This window comes from Xiphophorus hellerii, chromosome 21 (genome assembly GCF_003331165.1).
Source record: "Xiphophorus hellerii strain 12219 chromosome 21, Xiphophorus_hellerii-4.1, whole genome shotgun sequence".
NCBI classification, from domain to species: Eukaryota; Metazoa; Chordata; class Actinopteri; order Cyprinodontiformes; family Poeciliidae; genus Xiphophorus; species Xiphophorus hellerii.
Window position 1 is genome coordinate 14,828,687 of NC_045692.1, and position 14,459 is coordinate 14,843,145.

General features: G+C 37.6%; 2 protein-coding genes and 2 long non-coding RNA genes across 4 annotated transcripts; all 4 read right to left on the reverse strand.

Annotated features, from left to right (window-relative positions):
• Window positions 1–823: 823 nt before the first annotated feature.
• LOC116712345 (solute carrier family 22 member 13-like) lies at window positions 824–6,911 on the reverse strand. The gene is made up of 10 exons (XM_032552218.1): window positions 5,677–6,911; window positions 4,650–4,753; window positions 3,465–3,613; window positions 3,109–3,280; window positions 2,885–3,005; window positions 2,696–2,790; window positions 2,392–2,606; window positions 2,191–2,299; window positions 1,227–1,421; window positions 824–1,129 (listed from the first exon to the last, which is right to left on the reverse strand). Exons 1-10 carry the CDS (start codon window positions 6,070–6,072, stop codon window positions 1,066–1,068), a joined length of 1,620 nt encoding a protein of 539 aa, XP_032408109.1. The 5' UTR covers window positions 6,073–6,911; the 3' UTR covers window positions 824–1,065.
• Window positions 6,912–7,932: 1,021 nt separating this feature from the next.
• LOC116712353 (uncharacterized) lies at window positions 7,933–8,871 on the reverse strand. The gene is made up of 2 exons (XR_004337515.1): window positions 8,714–8,871; window positions 7,933–8,622 (listed from the first exon to the last, which is right to left on the reverse strand). It is a non-coding gene; the product is annotated as an uncharacterized LOC116712353 (long non-coding RNA).
• A 1,072-nt stretch (window positions 8,872–9,943) lies between these two features.
• LOC116712352 (uncharacterized) lies at window positions 9,944–10,479 on the reverse strand. The gene is made up of 3 exons (XR_004337514.1): window positions 10,465–10,479; window positions 10,161–10,375; window positions 9,944–10,059 (listed from the first exon to the last, which is right to left on the reverse strand). It is a non-coding gene; the product is annotated as an uncharacterized LOC116712352 (long non-coding RNA).
• Window positions 10,480–10,965: 486 nt separating this feature from the next.
• Window positions 10,966–13,808, reverse strand: LOC116712269 (solute carrier family 22 member 24-like). The gene is made up of 6 exons (XM_032552151.1): window positions 13,667–13,808; window positions 13,322–13,583; window positions 13,117–13,220; window positions 11,544–11,698; window positions 11,186–11,357; window positions 10,966–11,104 (listed from the first exon to the last, which is right to left on the reverse strand). Exons 2-6 carry the CDS (start codon window positions 13,442–13,444, stop codon window positions 10,966–10,968), a joined length of 693 nt encoding a protein of 230 aa, XP_032408042.1. The 5' UTR covers window positions 13,445–13,583; window positions 13,667–13,808.
• Between the last annotated feature and the right edge of the window lie 651 nt (window positions 13,809–14,459).

A 14,459-nucleotide genomic window follows, 5' to 3' on the forward strand; every position in this document is an offset into this window, starting at 1 on the left:
CAGTGCCTCCAAATCCGAGGCCATGGTCTTGAGCCGGAAAAGGGTAGAGTGCCTTCTCCGGGTCAGGGGGGGTGTCCTGCCCCAAGTGGAGGAGTTCAAGTATCTCGGGATCTTGTTCACGAATGGGGGAAGAAGGGAGCGGGAGATCGACAGGCGGATTGGCGCAGCGTCTGCTGTCAAGCGGGCGCTGTACCGGTCCGTCGTGGTGAAGAGAGAGCTGAGCCGAAAAGCGAAGCTCTCGATTTACCGGTCGATCTACGTTCCCACCCTCATCTATGGTCATGAGCTTTGGGTCATGACCGAAAGAACGAGATCGCGGATACAAGCGGCCGAAATGGGTTTTCTCCGTAGGGTGGCTGGGCTCTCCCTTAGAGATAGGGTGAGAAGCTCAGTCATCCGGGAGGGACTCAGAGTAGAGCCGCTGCTCCTTCACATCGAGAGGAGCCAGTTGAGGTGGCTTGGGCATCTGGTCAGGATGCCTCCTGGACGCCTCCCTGGTGAGGTGTTCCGGGCACGTCCCACCGGGAGGAGGCCCCGGGGAAGACCCAGGACACGCTGGAGAGACTATGTCTCTCGGCTGGCCTGGGAACGCCTCGGGATTCCCCCGGAAGAGCTAGAAGAAGTGGCCGGGGAGAGGGAAGTCTGGGCCTCCCTTCTGAAGCTGCTACCCCCGCGACCCGACCTCGGATAAGCGGAAGAAGATGGATGGATGGATGGATGGATGGACTTTTGTATGTTTTCTCACAATAATCAAGTTTTTATTGGGATTTTAGGAAGTAGGCCACAGTTACTTAATGGAAGAAAAGGTTTTTAGGCATTTTTGTAACGAATCAGAAAAGGGTGGCATTTTAATCTAGCCCCCTTCTACTTCAGACTCACAAATTATTATCCAACCAAATGCAATAAAGTCACCAGTATAAATCCAGCTGCTCTGTGAAGACCTCAGAGGTTTGTTAGAGGACTTTATTGAACAAACACAATCATAAAAGCAAAGAAACTGTAGACAGTGGAAAAGCTTAAAGCATGGTTAGGCTGGCATAAGACAACCAAGATAAACATTACAGTTTATGAACTCTTGACAGTGTCTTCAGTGCAACGTTGGTCCTCCAGTGGTCCATTTATTCTATGCCTGCAATAAAACAGGAAAGGAGCACATGCCATAAAGTTAGTCTTTAATGTATCAATTGCATTACTTATAGAAATTTTTGTTGTTGTATTCAGCTTACCCGATCACTGTGACCTCCTGAAATTCAACATTGAGTGTTTCGGGCAGTAGCAAGCAGAAACCGCCAGCAGCCATTGGGATGATGCCGTACACCACCATGGGAACACTATAATGGTAGATCTCCAAGAGCCTGACCAGTGGTGAGAGTATGCCAGCCACACGAGCACACATGGCGTTGAAGCCGACACCACTATGTCTACAAAACAAAAACAAAAAAACAATTGGACCAAATCAAAGCTGTTTACAGCTACTGTAAGTCTGCATTATTAAGTTCCACATATTGAAAGATGTTCAGAATAATTCTTCTTTGGAAAATTTGCATAAAATAATTCTACTAATATTTAGGTAGTTAAGACAACTACTAAAGCCATTCTTGCTTTATTGGATTTTAGAATGAGTTATTGTTTTAGTTGGTTGAGTTCTAAGAACAAAATGGACTTTCAAGGTCAAAGCACCCTGGTACAGCTGTTTAAATATTTATGACTGAAAACATTTCTTTGATGTTATCAAAGACATAGATAACACAGCATAAAAAGTGTCCTCCTTTGTATACTTGGCTTTCCCTATTGCAAACTTTCACCATGCTTTGCAGTATGGTGAAAATTTGGACCCGACTTTTATTGAATTGCAACTGTGGTTAATTATTTTGCATCTCCATCTTCCTTGGTGTACATGATGGCATTAGAAACGGAGATATGCTTCATCACTGTCCTGATCTAATTTCTACTTTGAATCAATGTATATAGGTATTTAAAAGATTTCTCATGTGCAGGTTTGGCTACATTGCTATTTTTCTTCTACCTATGTAACATTTTTAGACCATGCTATGCTTTTACTAGCAACCTTAGACTAGACACAAATGGCCATTTCAATGTGGACTGTATGTTTCTAACGGTTTTTTTTAGCAGCTAATCTTTAGGAGATTATTATAGATTGTGGAGCAAAGGTAGAAGAAAGAAAGTTACCTTAAATCTGTAGGGTACAATTCAGCTGTATAGACATGGGCCGTGCTGCAGGCAGCTGTAGCAGCAAACTTTCCCAGCATTGCTATGACAGTCACTATCGCTGGAAGATCTGATTGGTACAAGATACAAAACATAGAGGTGCAAAACTGTTTTACACTTTATAGCAACAACATACTATATATGACATGACTTTAAAGCTACCTTTTGGGATAATAATGGCCACCAAACAAGAAACCCCACCAAAGATCAGGAAACCTGCTTCACATATTCTCCTCCCAAAGCGCTGAATCAGAGTCAAGCCAGCCATGTTGGCAGGAATTTCAATGAAGCCAAAGATGAGCTGCGTGAGGTAGATGTTTAGGCCGAAACTTCCGATATTTAGGCTCAGTCCGTAAAACAGAAAAGTTGCTGCAAACCTGGAATCAGATACATTTAGTTTCCATGTCTATGTAGTAGCGATTACAGATGTGACATTTTTAAATGCACATTTTTAAATAGTGCATACCAGTTAAAGGCCATGATTACAGTATTCTTTCTTAAGTAGGCTACTCGGAAAATGTCCACCATGTTCTTTCTGTTTGGAGAAGGCTCCACATTGATCTAAAAAATTAGAAAAGAGTTGGTAGAAATTGTTCACATCAACCCAAAGCCTTTCTAAATCTGGTTTTGTTAAAGATTAATTGTGGATGAAGACCTTATCAAGCAGATCCGCTGTTACATTTCTCTTGTTAGCTTTGGCGGCCCGTTGGAGCTCCTTCAGAGCCTCCTCCTTCTTGCCCTGAGACACGAGCCATCGGGGCGACTCTGGAAGAAAACTGGGAGAAAAAAAAATTTGTTCAGTTTGAACCCTAAATTTCCTTGAATAGAATTTTATGGTGTAAAATCTGTTTCTTTAAGAATAATATACCATCTGCTCACCATAACATGGTCACCAGGACAATGACGAGAGGGCTAAAGAGCACCAGTTGCATGTTCTTCCAGTTTGTTGTCAAATAAGCAATCCCAGACAAAATTATCTGTCCTACTGAAAAGAAGCTCATGATGGACATCGTGCAGAGAGCTGATTTTGAAGGATCTGTCCATTCCACCACTGAAAAGTGGATCAGAAGTGAATACATTAGGTAAAATAGGCTTTATGTTACATTTTTAAGTCTCAAAAGTTTGATACTTAAAAAAAAAACAAAAAAAAAAAACTTGCCAATATTGCTGCTTCTAATATTAGGACACAGAACAATACTCTTGAACATAAAGGAGAAACAAAACAATGAACCTACCCATCACAAATGTGTTCATGATAACAACACCAGTTCCACATAAAAATTTGAGAGTCATGTAAACGTAGATGTTTGGTGAGAAAGCTGTGCTGACGCTGAACAACAGCAGGATGAAAACTGAAAGAAGGATCCCAAATCTTCTGCCAAACCTAAAGAGAGGAATAGTAGATTTTAACACTTTCTAAATTAGCTAGGTTGTGCTCTACTTTTTAATGTGAAAAATGCAATACATCTATTATTTGCCAGTATCATCTTCAAGTTTATCTGCAGAGCACATTTAGCAACATGGCAATTCAAGGTTCTTTACATAATAAAAACATAACTCAATAAACAAACAAAAAAATTACATTTCTATGACTAGATATTACTTTAAAAGATCCAGTTTTTATTAATCGAAGGTAGCCTTGATTTAAAGGAACTATGTATTTTGGCTGTGACACGATGCTCTGGAAGTTTGTTGCAGATTTGTGAAGCATAAAAATTGAAGACTGCTTCTTCAAATTTTGTTCAGATCTTGAAGATGCAGAGCAGACTAGAATCAACAGCAGTCTCAGTTCAGAAAACAATGAACTGAGAGATGGACAAACTGTAATTCGATACGGATCCAAGTCCACATCTGAATCAAGACATAATCTTGACAATTTCAAATTCAAAAAACTGAGGTAACATGTAAAGCTAATGTTACATGTGATTTCTGAAATGCAGAAATTAACACTGTTGAAGAAACTGTCCAGAGACACAGTCTAAAAGACAAGTATTTAATTTAAGTCAAACAAATGTATGTTTTTTTTTTTTTCTTTTTCTTCAGCTGGCAATCTGACTTTAACAATAACAAATGCGGCATAGCTTTGATGGACATGGACTTGATGTGGTCTTCAGGATGAATTGCAATGGTGTTATTATTAGATACCCATTTAAGACCTTTGCTCCGCTTATCTAATCTGAGATTAGTTCTGATGTTCAGAGACCTGTTTCTCTCAGGTAAGATATTGTCTGCTGATGACAACTCTCTAGAAACAACCTTTCCATTTTTAGCTTGTGTTCATTAATCGCTCACTGGAATTCAGAACCCTGTTTGAGATTTTTAAAGAATGCAACATAATCTGGCTTGGATTTGGAATGATCTTAAATTTGTGAAGCCTGCTCTGGCAACAGATCTGCTGATGTTTAAAGGAAAAGTAATACCTGTCAGAAATTGCCCCAAACATCAGTGAACCGACCAGAACACCAGCCATGTAGATGGACTGTGATGCCTCAATTAAACCACTTTTGTCACAAACCAGATTAAACTGCAAAAAGGAGCAATCGTTACAGAGAAGGGACAGACAATATAAAGATAGACATGAATAATCTGCAAAGTATGCAAGAAAAACACAGATATACTGTCGATGGCAGATATTTGAATAAACCATGAAAAAACCCACACAATCATTGCCTTTAACTTCCATTTTTGTCTCACTATATCTCCAGTAATTAAGGACTCCTCCCTACGTGTATCGGCACTACTATCTAGCTCTTTGAAGTATCTCCTTTCTTCAATGAGGAGGGGGCTTTTGACTGCAAACTAGGACTTGTAGGGTCCGAACTTTTTGGCCCGCGAGCCAAAATTGTCAGGTTGAATATACTCACGAGACACCTGCATATAAGAAAACGGAACATGCCATATTTCATTGTCTGATTTTTGTAGAAAAAAATTTATAAAACAAATTTGAAAATAATTTTGTCTAAGCACTAAAAAGGTTCAAGTGCATGATTTCTGAACCTCTTTAGAAATTCATAAAAGTTGTTTTTTCAGATTTGATGATCCAAATATGGGGTTAAAGTTTTCCTGCTCACCTTCAAAAAAGAAAAAGAAAAAAAGATTCCTTTCTGCTTGTGCTGTTGAGTCAAGTTTTCAGTGGAAGGGTGGCTCCTTTTTATTGGAAAGGAGCCACACAAAATCCCCCAATGGACAGCAAATGACCCTCAGGCCTTACATTGGGCATGCCTGCTGAAGATAATGATCTTTTTTTCAGCTTTTGCCAGAGGTTGGTGCACTAATTTTACAAAACAAGTTCCAAAACCAAAATAATCTCTTAGAAAATCCGATCTGATTTAATAAAGGACATTTTTATTCTGGCTTTGGTTAAGAAAAAAACACAACTTTTGTGTCTTTTTAAACTATGAATTTAAATAACTGGCTTCAACTGCACATTATTATTATTATTTTTACCTCTGTCACAATGTTGGAAACACCAGGTTGGACCTCATAGTCCCAGCCACTGATGCATCCTGTTGTCCCGTTAAGACCATACTTTTCAATCATTTCCAAATCCAGATTCACAGGGATGAACATTTTACAGCTTTCAAATCTTCCGTTCTCATCCACGGGGATGGTAAGATTTCTCTGCCTCTCTTTGGTTAGGTTTGGTCCATTCTCCAAAATCCAGTCAGTGTTACAGTGATGTGGGAAACTCATTCCAGTAAACACCTGGCTTGTCACGTCGAAAGCTGGGAAAATGCTGGGTATGCACAGCGCAATAAGTAAGCTTTTCTGAAATAAACCAAACTCCCCTATCTCCTTCAGGACCTCTCCAAAGCTGCTCATCTTGGCTTGTGGCTCATCCATTATCAGTTTGAGGATCTGAAGGAGGAGTAGAGACACTAAAGCCACTATTAAGCACACTTAATAATTAGCCAAGCATAGCTAAGATAAGCCAAAAACGTAATGGTATGTCCTCAGTTCTTATTACTTTATGATTGTCCCAAGAACAATAAAATGCAACACAGCCAAACTGCTAGAATGATTGATAACACAAGTGTTAAAGAAATAACTCTTCTGTAAACAATGCAAGTGAAGAGTTCAAACAAAATGGGGTTAAACCAACTAAATAACAAGAAAGAGTAAAAATACCTTTAGAGCTGTAGTAACCACGCTAGTCCAACTGCTAGCATGAAATACAAACCAAATATTAACTTAGAATTTCAAATCAGCCTATTCTATTGTGAATGTTTTAGGTTGAAGGAAACGCCCTCAATATTTAAATTAGGTCAATCAAGTTTCAAAAGGCCAAATGCGTTCTTACTCTCACAGGTGCAACAACACAGAGCTGATCAAAAGAAACAGCAGAATCAATACATCAACACACGAGTGTTGAAACGCAGTTGGTACCAGAGGAGAAGAGTTCACTTTTGTGCGATCTGAGAAAGTATTAAAAAGTTTAAACTTGAAAAGAAGGCAACAACTTCTGTTGTAAAGAAACAGTTACAGCTTTAAAAGAATCCACTCCCCCACCCTCCCTTCACCGGATCTGGAGAAACCCCTGTAGAAAATCATGGACCTGACAAAACATCAACAACTCTGGAATGACACTTCATTGTCCTACCGATAGTTGTCATTCTTTCAAGCAGATTGAAAATTGTGAGAAAATGATTTACTGTAACCCCTAACGATAAGAACATGTAACATGTTTCAAAAGGCAGATCATTTGGAAAAACAGGTGGGCAGAAGATTAAAAAATGTTAGACCGAGTTAGACCTCTACTCTCCCTCTCCTTAGAGTTGAGGGAGTGGCCCTGGGTCTCTCCCTCTCCTTAGACCCTGGGTCACTCCCTCAACTTTCTAACTTCCTTTGATCGGCAGTAATCCTTCTCTCAAGCCTTCCATCAGTCACATAAGACACTATTCATTATTACTATTACCATTAATAATTTCACAAATGACCAACATTCAGCTCTTCTATGATAGAATAATTTACTTAAAGTCCAATCTGTCTCAGGATATACGCTTTTACCTTCCATATAGTTAATGTTCTGAACAGTGACTAGACAATGCATACTGATAATAAGGTGCAAGAATGGAGTATCTATTTAGGACACCCACTATGTGCATCATCTATGTATCAGAGAAGTATGTATTTAGTACAGGAAATGGAACTATAATTTTATAATTGATCATTTTTGATATCATTCTAGAGTAAAATAAGATATTTCATTTTGTAGTAATTAAGTAAACATTCTAATACACACAGATACATGTTTACATTTTTGTGAAAAAGAACAATTTTCACAGTCATTTTTAGAAGTATCTTTTTGATTTGAATTTTATCCTTTTTTAACCCGATCAAATTTATCTACAGCTGCTGCAACAACTCAGAAAAAAACTGACAGGCTGTTGGATCTGATGATGGTGCATCTCCTTCATAGATGAATCAACAGTTCAAATCCCATTTGGACTGATTCTGCATGGAGTCTGGGTGGTTGTACCCATGTTTCTTCCCATAATCTAGAACATGATATTCTGAATTTGTGAGTGATAAAGTAAGTGAGTGGATACTGTTTGTTTCTGGGTTCTTGCTGAATGTCCTCGCACTTGGCATTTGACGAATGGGGTGGCCTCCAGAAAAAAGTTTTGGATATATTTGACACAAATATTCTGTGTACCAGCTACAGTGCCACAAGAAAAATGAATTAAAGAGCTCAGAAGAAGATAGACACAAATGATGATTTAATAAATGTTGATTAAGAATAAAGCCTCCCAAACCAGTCTGGATCTATGCGGAGATATAACTTTAAACTAAACATAATGAACAGATCATAAACTGTACTTCTGTATTTAGTGTGAGATGATCTTGTCCAGAATTCATAAACTATAGACATATAGCTGAGCAAAAATACTCTAGTTGCTAAAACAAGAACAAATAAGCCATAAAAAATATTTTATATCACATTCAACTTTCGCTTAAACTTTAGACAACCCATAAAAAACACAAAGATTATTTTTTATTGATATATCAAAATGAAAAAAATGGAGACTGCGATGGTAAGGAATTTTGAAAGTCTTGGGAAGCCTAGCATTGGTTTCCTAAGTTTATTAAATGTACAAATGTGGAAAAGTTGGGATTTTTGTGATCAAAAAATTATTAAATTAAAATCAAATGAACTAATAAACTATAGAACACATTTTTAAAAGATAAAGTTGCCTAGAATGCTGTGCACTAACTCCCCTGAAACAGTCATTAAAATGAGAACACACTACATTTAACATATTTAATCAGTTCCTCCTAAAATGTTTTTTGAGTTAGATCTGTTACAACAATGTAGTTTATATTCAAATTTATAGTTTCTCATCCGTTCCTTCATCACAGCATTGGCTCCCCTCTGGTGCTTTTGTCGCTTTTCTATTTCAAAAACATAACAAGCAACACACGTATTAATTACAGTGTAATGCAGTGAAAATAATTCATGTTGCTTTCACTGACATCAGCTTACTTCAGTTCAATGTAGTCTTGAAGTTCAACATTGAGTGTTTCAGGGAGCAACAGGCTGAAACAACCAGCAGCCATCGGGATGATGCCATAAACAACCATGGGAATGCTGTAGTGGTAGGCTTGCAAGAGCCTGACCAGTGGTGAGAGGATGCCCGCCACTCCAGAACACATAGAGTTTATACTCATACCGCTATGTCTGCAAGATAGCACAGCCATATTTTAAATATAGACACATTTAAAATATGTCTATATGTCTGTATAGACATATTTTAAATGATGCAATATTTGTAAGGGGAATTAATTAATGAGTTTGAGCACTAATACCAAACAACTCTTGGCTCTACACAACCAAAATATGTAAGAATATGTAATGTAAAATATGGTGTTCACAGTCATTTAATTCTTTAAATAGCTCTTTTTTTCAACCCCCTACACAGCCGTCAGAGTTGGATTATATTTTCAACACCAAAACTTCAACTATCACATTTTTCTTATTTTACATTTGTATATTTCGAAAGAAGCTTGGTGGCTTTAGCAGGTAACACACTACATGACTGTCACAGTTTCCAGAGACTTTGAAAAGACTATTTTTAGTGCCTTGACTTGGTTATCACAGAGGATACAGTATTTTTTAGGCCAGTGCATCAAAACTTGTGGAATCACTCTAGGATGAAAATAAGGAACACATATACCACTAGGTGGCGGTAATGTTACTTCCCTAGAAAATAAAGGAAGATGCTGTTTAAAATAGGTTAACTGACAAGTTAATATGATTTGGACAATGTTGTCTGTATTCTTTGTTACATATATAGTGAGAGTTTGCAATGTCTATTTGAAAGTTTGTTTATTGAGTTTGGAGTGACTCAATGTTAGCTGGCATCTAAAAATTTTAATATTTCTATCTGAACAAATTATGTCATGTTTGGGCTGCATTGCACAAATACACATTAAGGAGCTTAATGGAAACATGTCCCTTATAGAAATGTTTCAAATTAAAGCACTTCATTATTTACTATCAGAATCTCTCTCTCTTATAACAATACTGATATACTAATTAGTTAGTTGTTTGTTTGTATTGTACTTATAATGTTTAATTGCTAAAAAAAACGTGAAAAAAGTTGCCTCAGCTTTTTCATTGAGTTTTTATTTCAATGCATATTTTAGCCAAATCAGCTTTTTTTTCTTGTTTTCCAGATCTCACAGTGTATTTAGGTTTTTTAAGGAATAAGCAGTAATACCTTATATCAGTAGGATATAATTCAGCTGTATAGACATAGATTGTACTGAAGGCAGCAGCAGCAGAAAATTTTCCCATCATAGCAATGACTGTCACAACCACAGGTAGAGCTGGTGGGTATAAAACAAATGTGTTTAGCAAATAAAAAAATAGAAATAAAAACAAAAAAAGTGTAAGAAAACCACAAACAACAAACAGTTAATATGATTACCTCTTGGGACAGCAGTGGCAACCAAACAAGAGACTCCTCCAAGGAAAAGGAAGCCTGCCTGACATATTCTCCTCCCAAAACGTTGAATCATAGTCAAACAAGCCACATTGGCAGGAATTTCAACAGTGCCAAAGATGAGCTGAGTGAGGTAGATATTTAGGCCGAAACTCCCTATATTTAGGCTCAGTCCATTAAACAGGAAGCTGGCTGCAAACCTGAAATCAGATGCAGCATTAGCTTGACTACTGTGGTATATCTGCACATGGTAACTTTTTAAAGCAATCGGATTCTTAAGAAGGCAAACCAGTTAAAGCTCATTATTAGAGTGCGTTTCCTCAAATATGATATGCGGAAGATGTCCATCATGTTCTTTCTGTCTGGAGTAGTTTCCAAATTTACCTAAAATATGGAAAATGAACTTCAGGAAAATTTCCACTGAAATACAGTTATAGACATTTTGGTGTTTATGGCTTTATTTAGATAGTGCATCGTCCTAACTGACTTTCATCCAATTTAAGGACATTTCCGTGGCATTTTATTTTAGATTCTAAATATTTGTATTTAGGACCTAGGTATTTAGATATATAGATCAACGTATGTATCTATGTATATACATTGATCTATGTATGTAAAAATGAAACAATTCAGATCAAGAAATAAAGCCTAGTTGGCTGTATTTTGTGATGTCACAGAAAAACTTTTTATATTTAAAGACGCATGTGAAAACATAAAACTGTAAATTCAAAACCATCCAAGTAAATATATTAATATCAGGTCTGAGGAAGACATTCGAGGTTTTTGAAGTTTACGTGTGGATGAAAACCTTTTCTAGCAAATGTCCTGGTACTCTTCGTTTGTTTACTTTGGCTGCCCGGTGGAGTGCCTTCTCAGCCTCCTCCTTCCTGTTTTGCGTCATCAACCATCGAGATGATTCTGGGAGAAGCCTGTTGAAACAAGACCTCCAATGCAACTAAAGACTGCCCAAGCAATGTTTTAGTTGGTAATGTAATTTTTCTGCTACTAACCAGTAGAAGGTCAACAGGATTATGACAAGAGGGCTGAAGAGCACAAGTTGCAAGATCCTCCAGTTTCTCGTCAAATATGCAATACCAGACAGAAGCATCTGTCCAATTGAAAAGAAACTGATGATGGACGTTGTGCAAAGAGCAGACTTTGAAACGTCAGTCCACTCCACCGCTGAAAACCAGATTAGGAGAAAAGTCACTTATGGTCATAATTATTTTACACTGCTGAAGAGTAAGAGCTTAAAACCTTTGTAATGTTACAACTGTACATTCATACTGTGCTTAGAGCTGAATACATAAGATCTGTGTAAGTCAGGGTTCAAGCAAAACAGAACAAAAGAATAAAACTTTGACCTACCCATGACACATGTGTTCATAATAATGACACCAGCAGAAGACCCACATAAAAATTTAAAGATTATGTAAACGTAGATGTTTGGTGAGAAAGCCGTAATCACAGCAAACAACAGTAGAAGGAGAAGAGAAAGCAGGATTACAAATCTTCTACCAAACCTAGAAAAGAAAACAGAGCTTTATTAGAGAACAAAATTGAAAAGGAGTGCAAAGAAATCACACAAAATTCTTGATTTTTTAAAAATCACAATACTCAACACGACTCTTTAAAATTAACATTAAGCTACAGACAGCTGTCAGGCATATCAGCTGTTCTGAAGTGCTTTGCATATTACATTCTCAGTACTCATTTCACAAATTAAAATCTTTAATAGTGCACGATTAAGGATTCCTATCTCCATTTTGTCTGTAAATAACCATTTCCATATTTCTATATAAATATCCAATGCATTCTCTTAAACACCTATGATGTTTTGAAATTAGAGTTGCTATAAAATGGTAGAAGTCGACTTTACTCATGTGTGCTATCAGACAGTCATTGGCTCCAACCTCCAGGACCAACAAACAAAACTTTACAGCTTCTTTAGTTCAACTCTATCGGTATTATACTGATGATGATCACTAAGGATGACAACTTCAAAGACCTGGGCTTCCTGCACATTTTTAATTTCACAGTTAAACGCTTTTCCAGTCAGATTTCTTCATTTCTTTTATCCTTTATAATATTTAAGGCCGAAACATTCACCTTTGGCTTTATTTTCTGCCAGTTCCACAAACTACAAAAAACAACACAATGCTGTCAAAGTGGCTTCTGATGAGGCTGTGATGTAAAGAGCTATTTCACATTTTATTGTTTGTTTATTTTGATTTGTTATCGGAACAAACATATACCAAAAATAAAAAAATTACGTTATGCCCATCAAATACCAGACTTGACTGCCCACCACTAAGTCACAGTTCTTCACATTTTATGAATATTTTTGCAGATATTCATAAAAGTGGATATTTCTTTTGCATCCCAACAGCACCCCATAAACATCTAAGAAGGTGTAGAGTTGAAAATGTATAAATTATTCCTCTCTTGACTTTTGAATGTGAGGGTTCTCAAAACCTCTCAAAACCCCAAATGGTTTGAAATTCAAGTTGTGCTGTAGAAAATCAAAAGAATAAGTAATTTAGATATAAATTAAGATAAAAAGCGCCTCTTTTCTCTTTCAGTTAAAATGAATATAGACCCAATCTTTTAAATTGGGGAGTAAGAAGTCAAGTCTGTAAATTCAGCCATTTTTCCCGCAGTTTTTCCTTCCACCCAAACTTAGTCAAACCTGGAATATGACAAAAAGAACTTCCATATTTTTCCAAACTTGTCAGGACTGTGCGGAAGCCCTGTAAGAGCCTAAAATCTGATAAATCTAACATCACATACACACTAAAATGAAAATTGTCTCAGTATATTGACTAAGATAAAAATAAAAACATTATTTCCCACAATGTGTGAACCTGGAACCAATAGCTTAAGGTTGATATTAGCACCATGAGTTCTTTGCAAAATGGTGAGGTAAAAGGAAATGTATTACCTGTCAGAAATAGCCCCAACCAGTAAACATCCAATGAGGATACCTGCCATGTAGATTGACTGCGATGCCTCGATTAACCCACTTTTGCCACAAACTAGATCAAACTGTAAACAAAAGCAACTGTTATTACAGATGAAGATAAAAATGCACTAAGAATTATAAGGACGAATGCAAGATTGTAAGAAAAAAATGGATTTTTGCTTTCCTCTGTGACAAGGCTCGAGACTCCTTGTTGAACCTCGTAGTCCCAGCCATTGATGCATTCTGTTGTCCTGTTAAGGCCATATGCTTCAATAGCTTCCAAATCCAGATCCACAGGGGTGAACATGCTACACTTTTCAAATCTCCCATCCTTGTCCACCGGGATGGTGAGGTTCCTTTGTCTCTCTTTTGTCAAGTTTGGACCTCTCTCCAAGATCCAGTCAGTGTTGCAGTAGTGAGAGAAGCTCAGCCCCGCAAACACCTGACTGCTGAGATCGAAAGCCGGGAAAATGCTGGGTATGCATAAAGCAACAAGCAACGTTTTCTGAAACAAACCAAATTCCCCGACCTCCTTCAGGACGTCTCCGAAGCTGCTCATCTTGGCATGTGGTATGTTTAACAGAGGCTTCTCATAGATGTACACAGTAGAGACAGGTTTAATTTTTAACTAATCACAAATAAGATAGTCCTTGTAACTGCCTTTGTAACTCCTTTGAGGGGAACAACAGTTATCACGACAGCAATAAAATGCCATTGAGTGGGAAACAACACAGATAGTAGTGACTCGGCATATTTTCCAATTCAATGACCACAGCAGGTAGAGTCAGCTTCAAAAATCTAAATGAACTTCACACAGAAGAGAAAACTAACTCATCCGTAAACCACCCCGCGGTCTATTGATCCATAAAGCCTCTACAATGCAGTGGTTTTTTTTTCTACTGACAATCATTGATAAACTTTAAGTTTTTTTGTTTTTTTTTAACCCCTCCTGGGGGTCTTTTGTGGGCTCTAGTGTCCCTTATATGACAGTGGGCTGACAGGAAACGGGGAAGGAAAGGGGGGAAGACATGCGGCAAATATTGTCGGGTCCGGGAGTCGAACCCGCGACGGCCGCGTCGAGGACTCAAGGCCTCCAAATATGGGTCGCGCTAACCACTACGCCACCACGGAATGCCCAAACTTTAAGTTTTTAGTTAATAATTATGTTTCAAAACAAGCAGAAATGTTACTTTTACGATTTTACTTTTACTTTTACGATCTTTTAGAAACTAATGCATTCATATCAGTATTTACTCCCATGTGTCATCAGATTTCCCAGGGTGGGTATAAGTACCAGGTATGTGTGAGTTCAGGTGAAATCT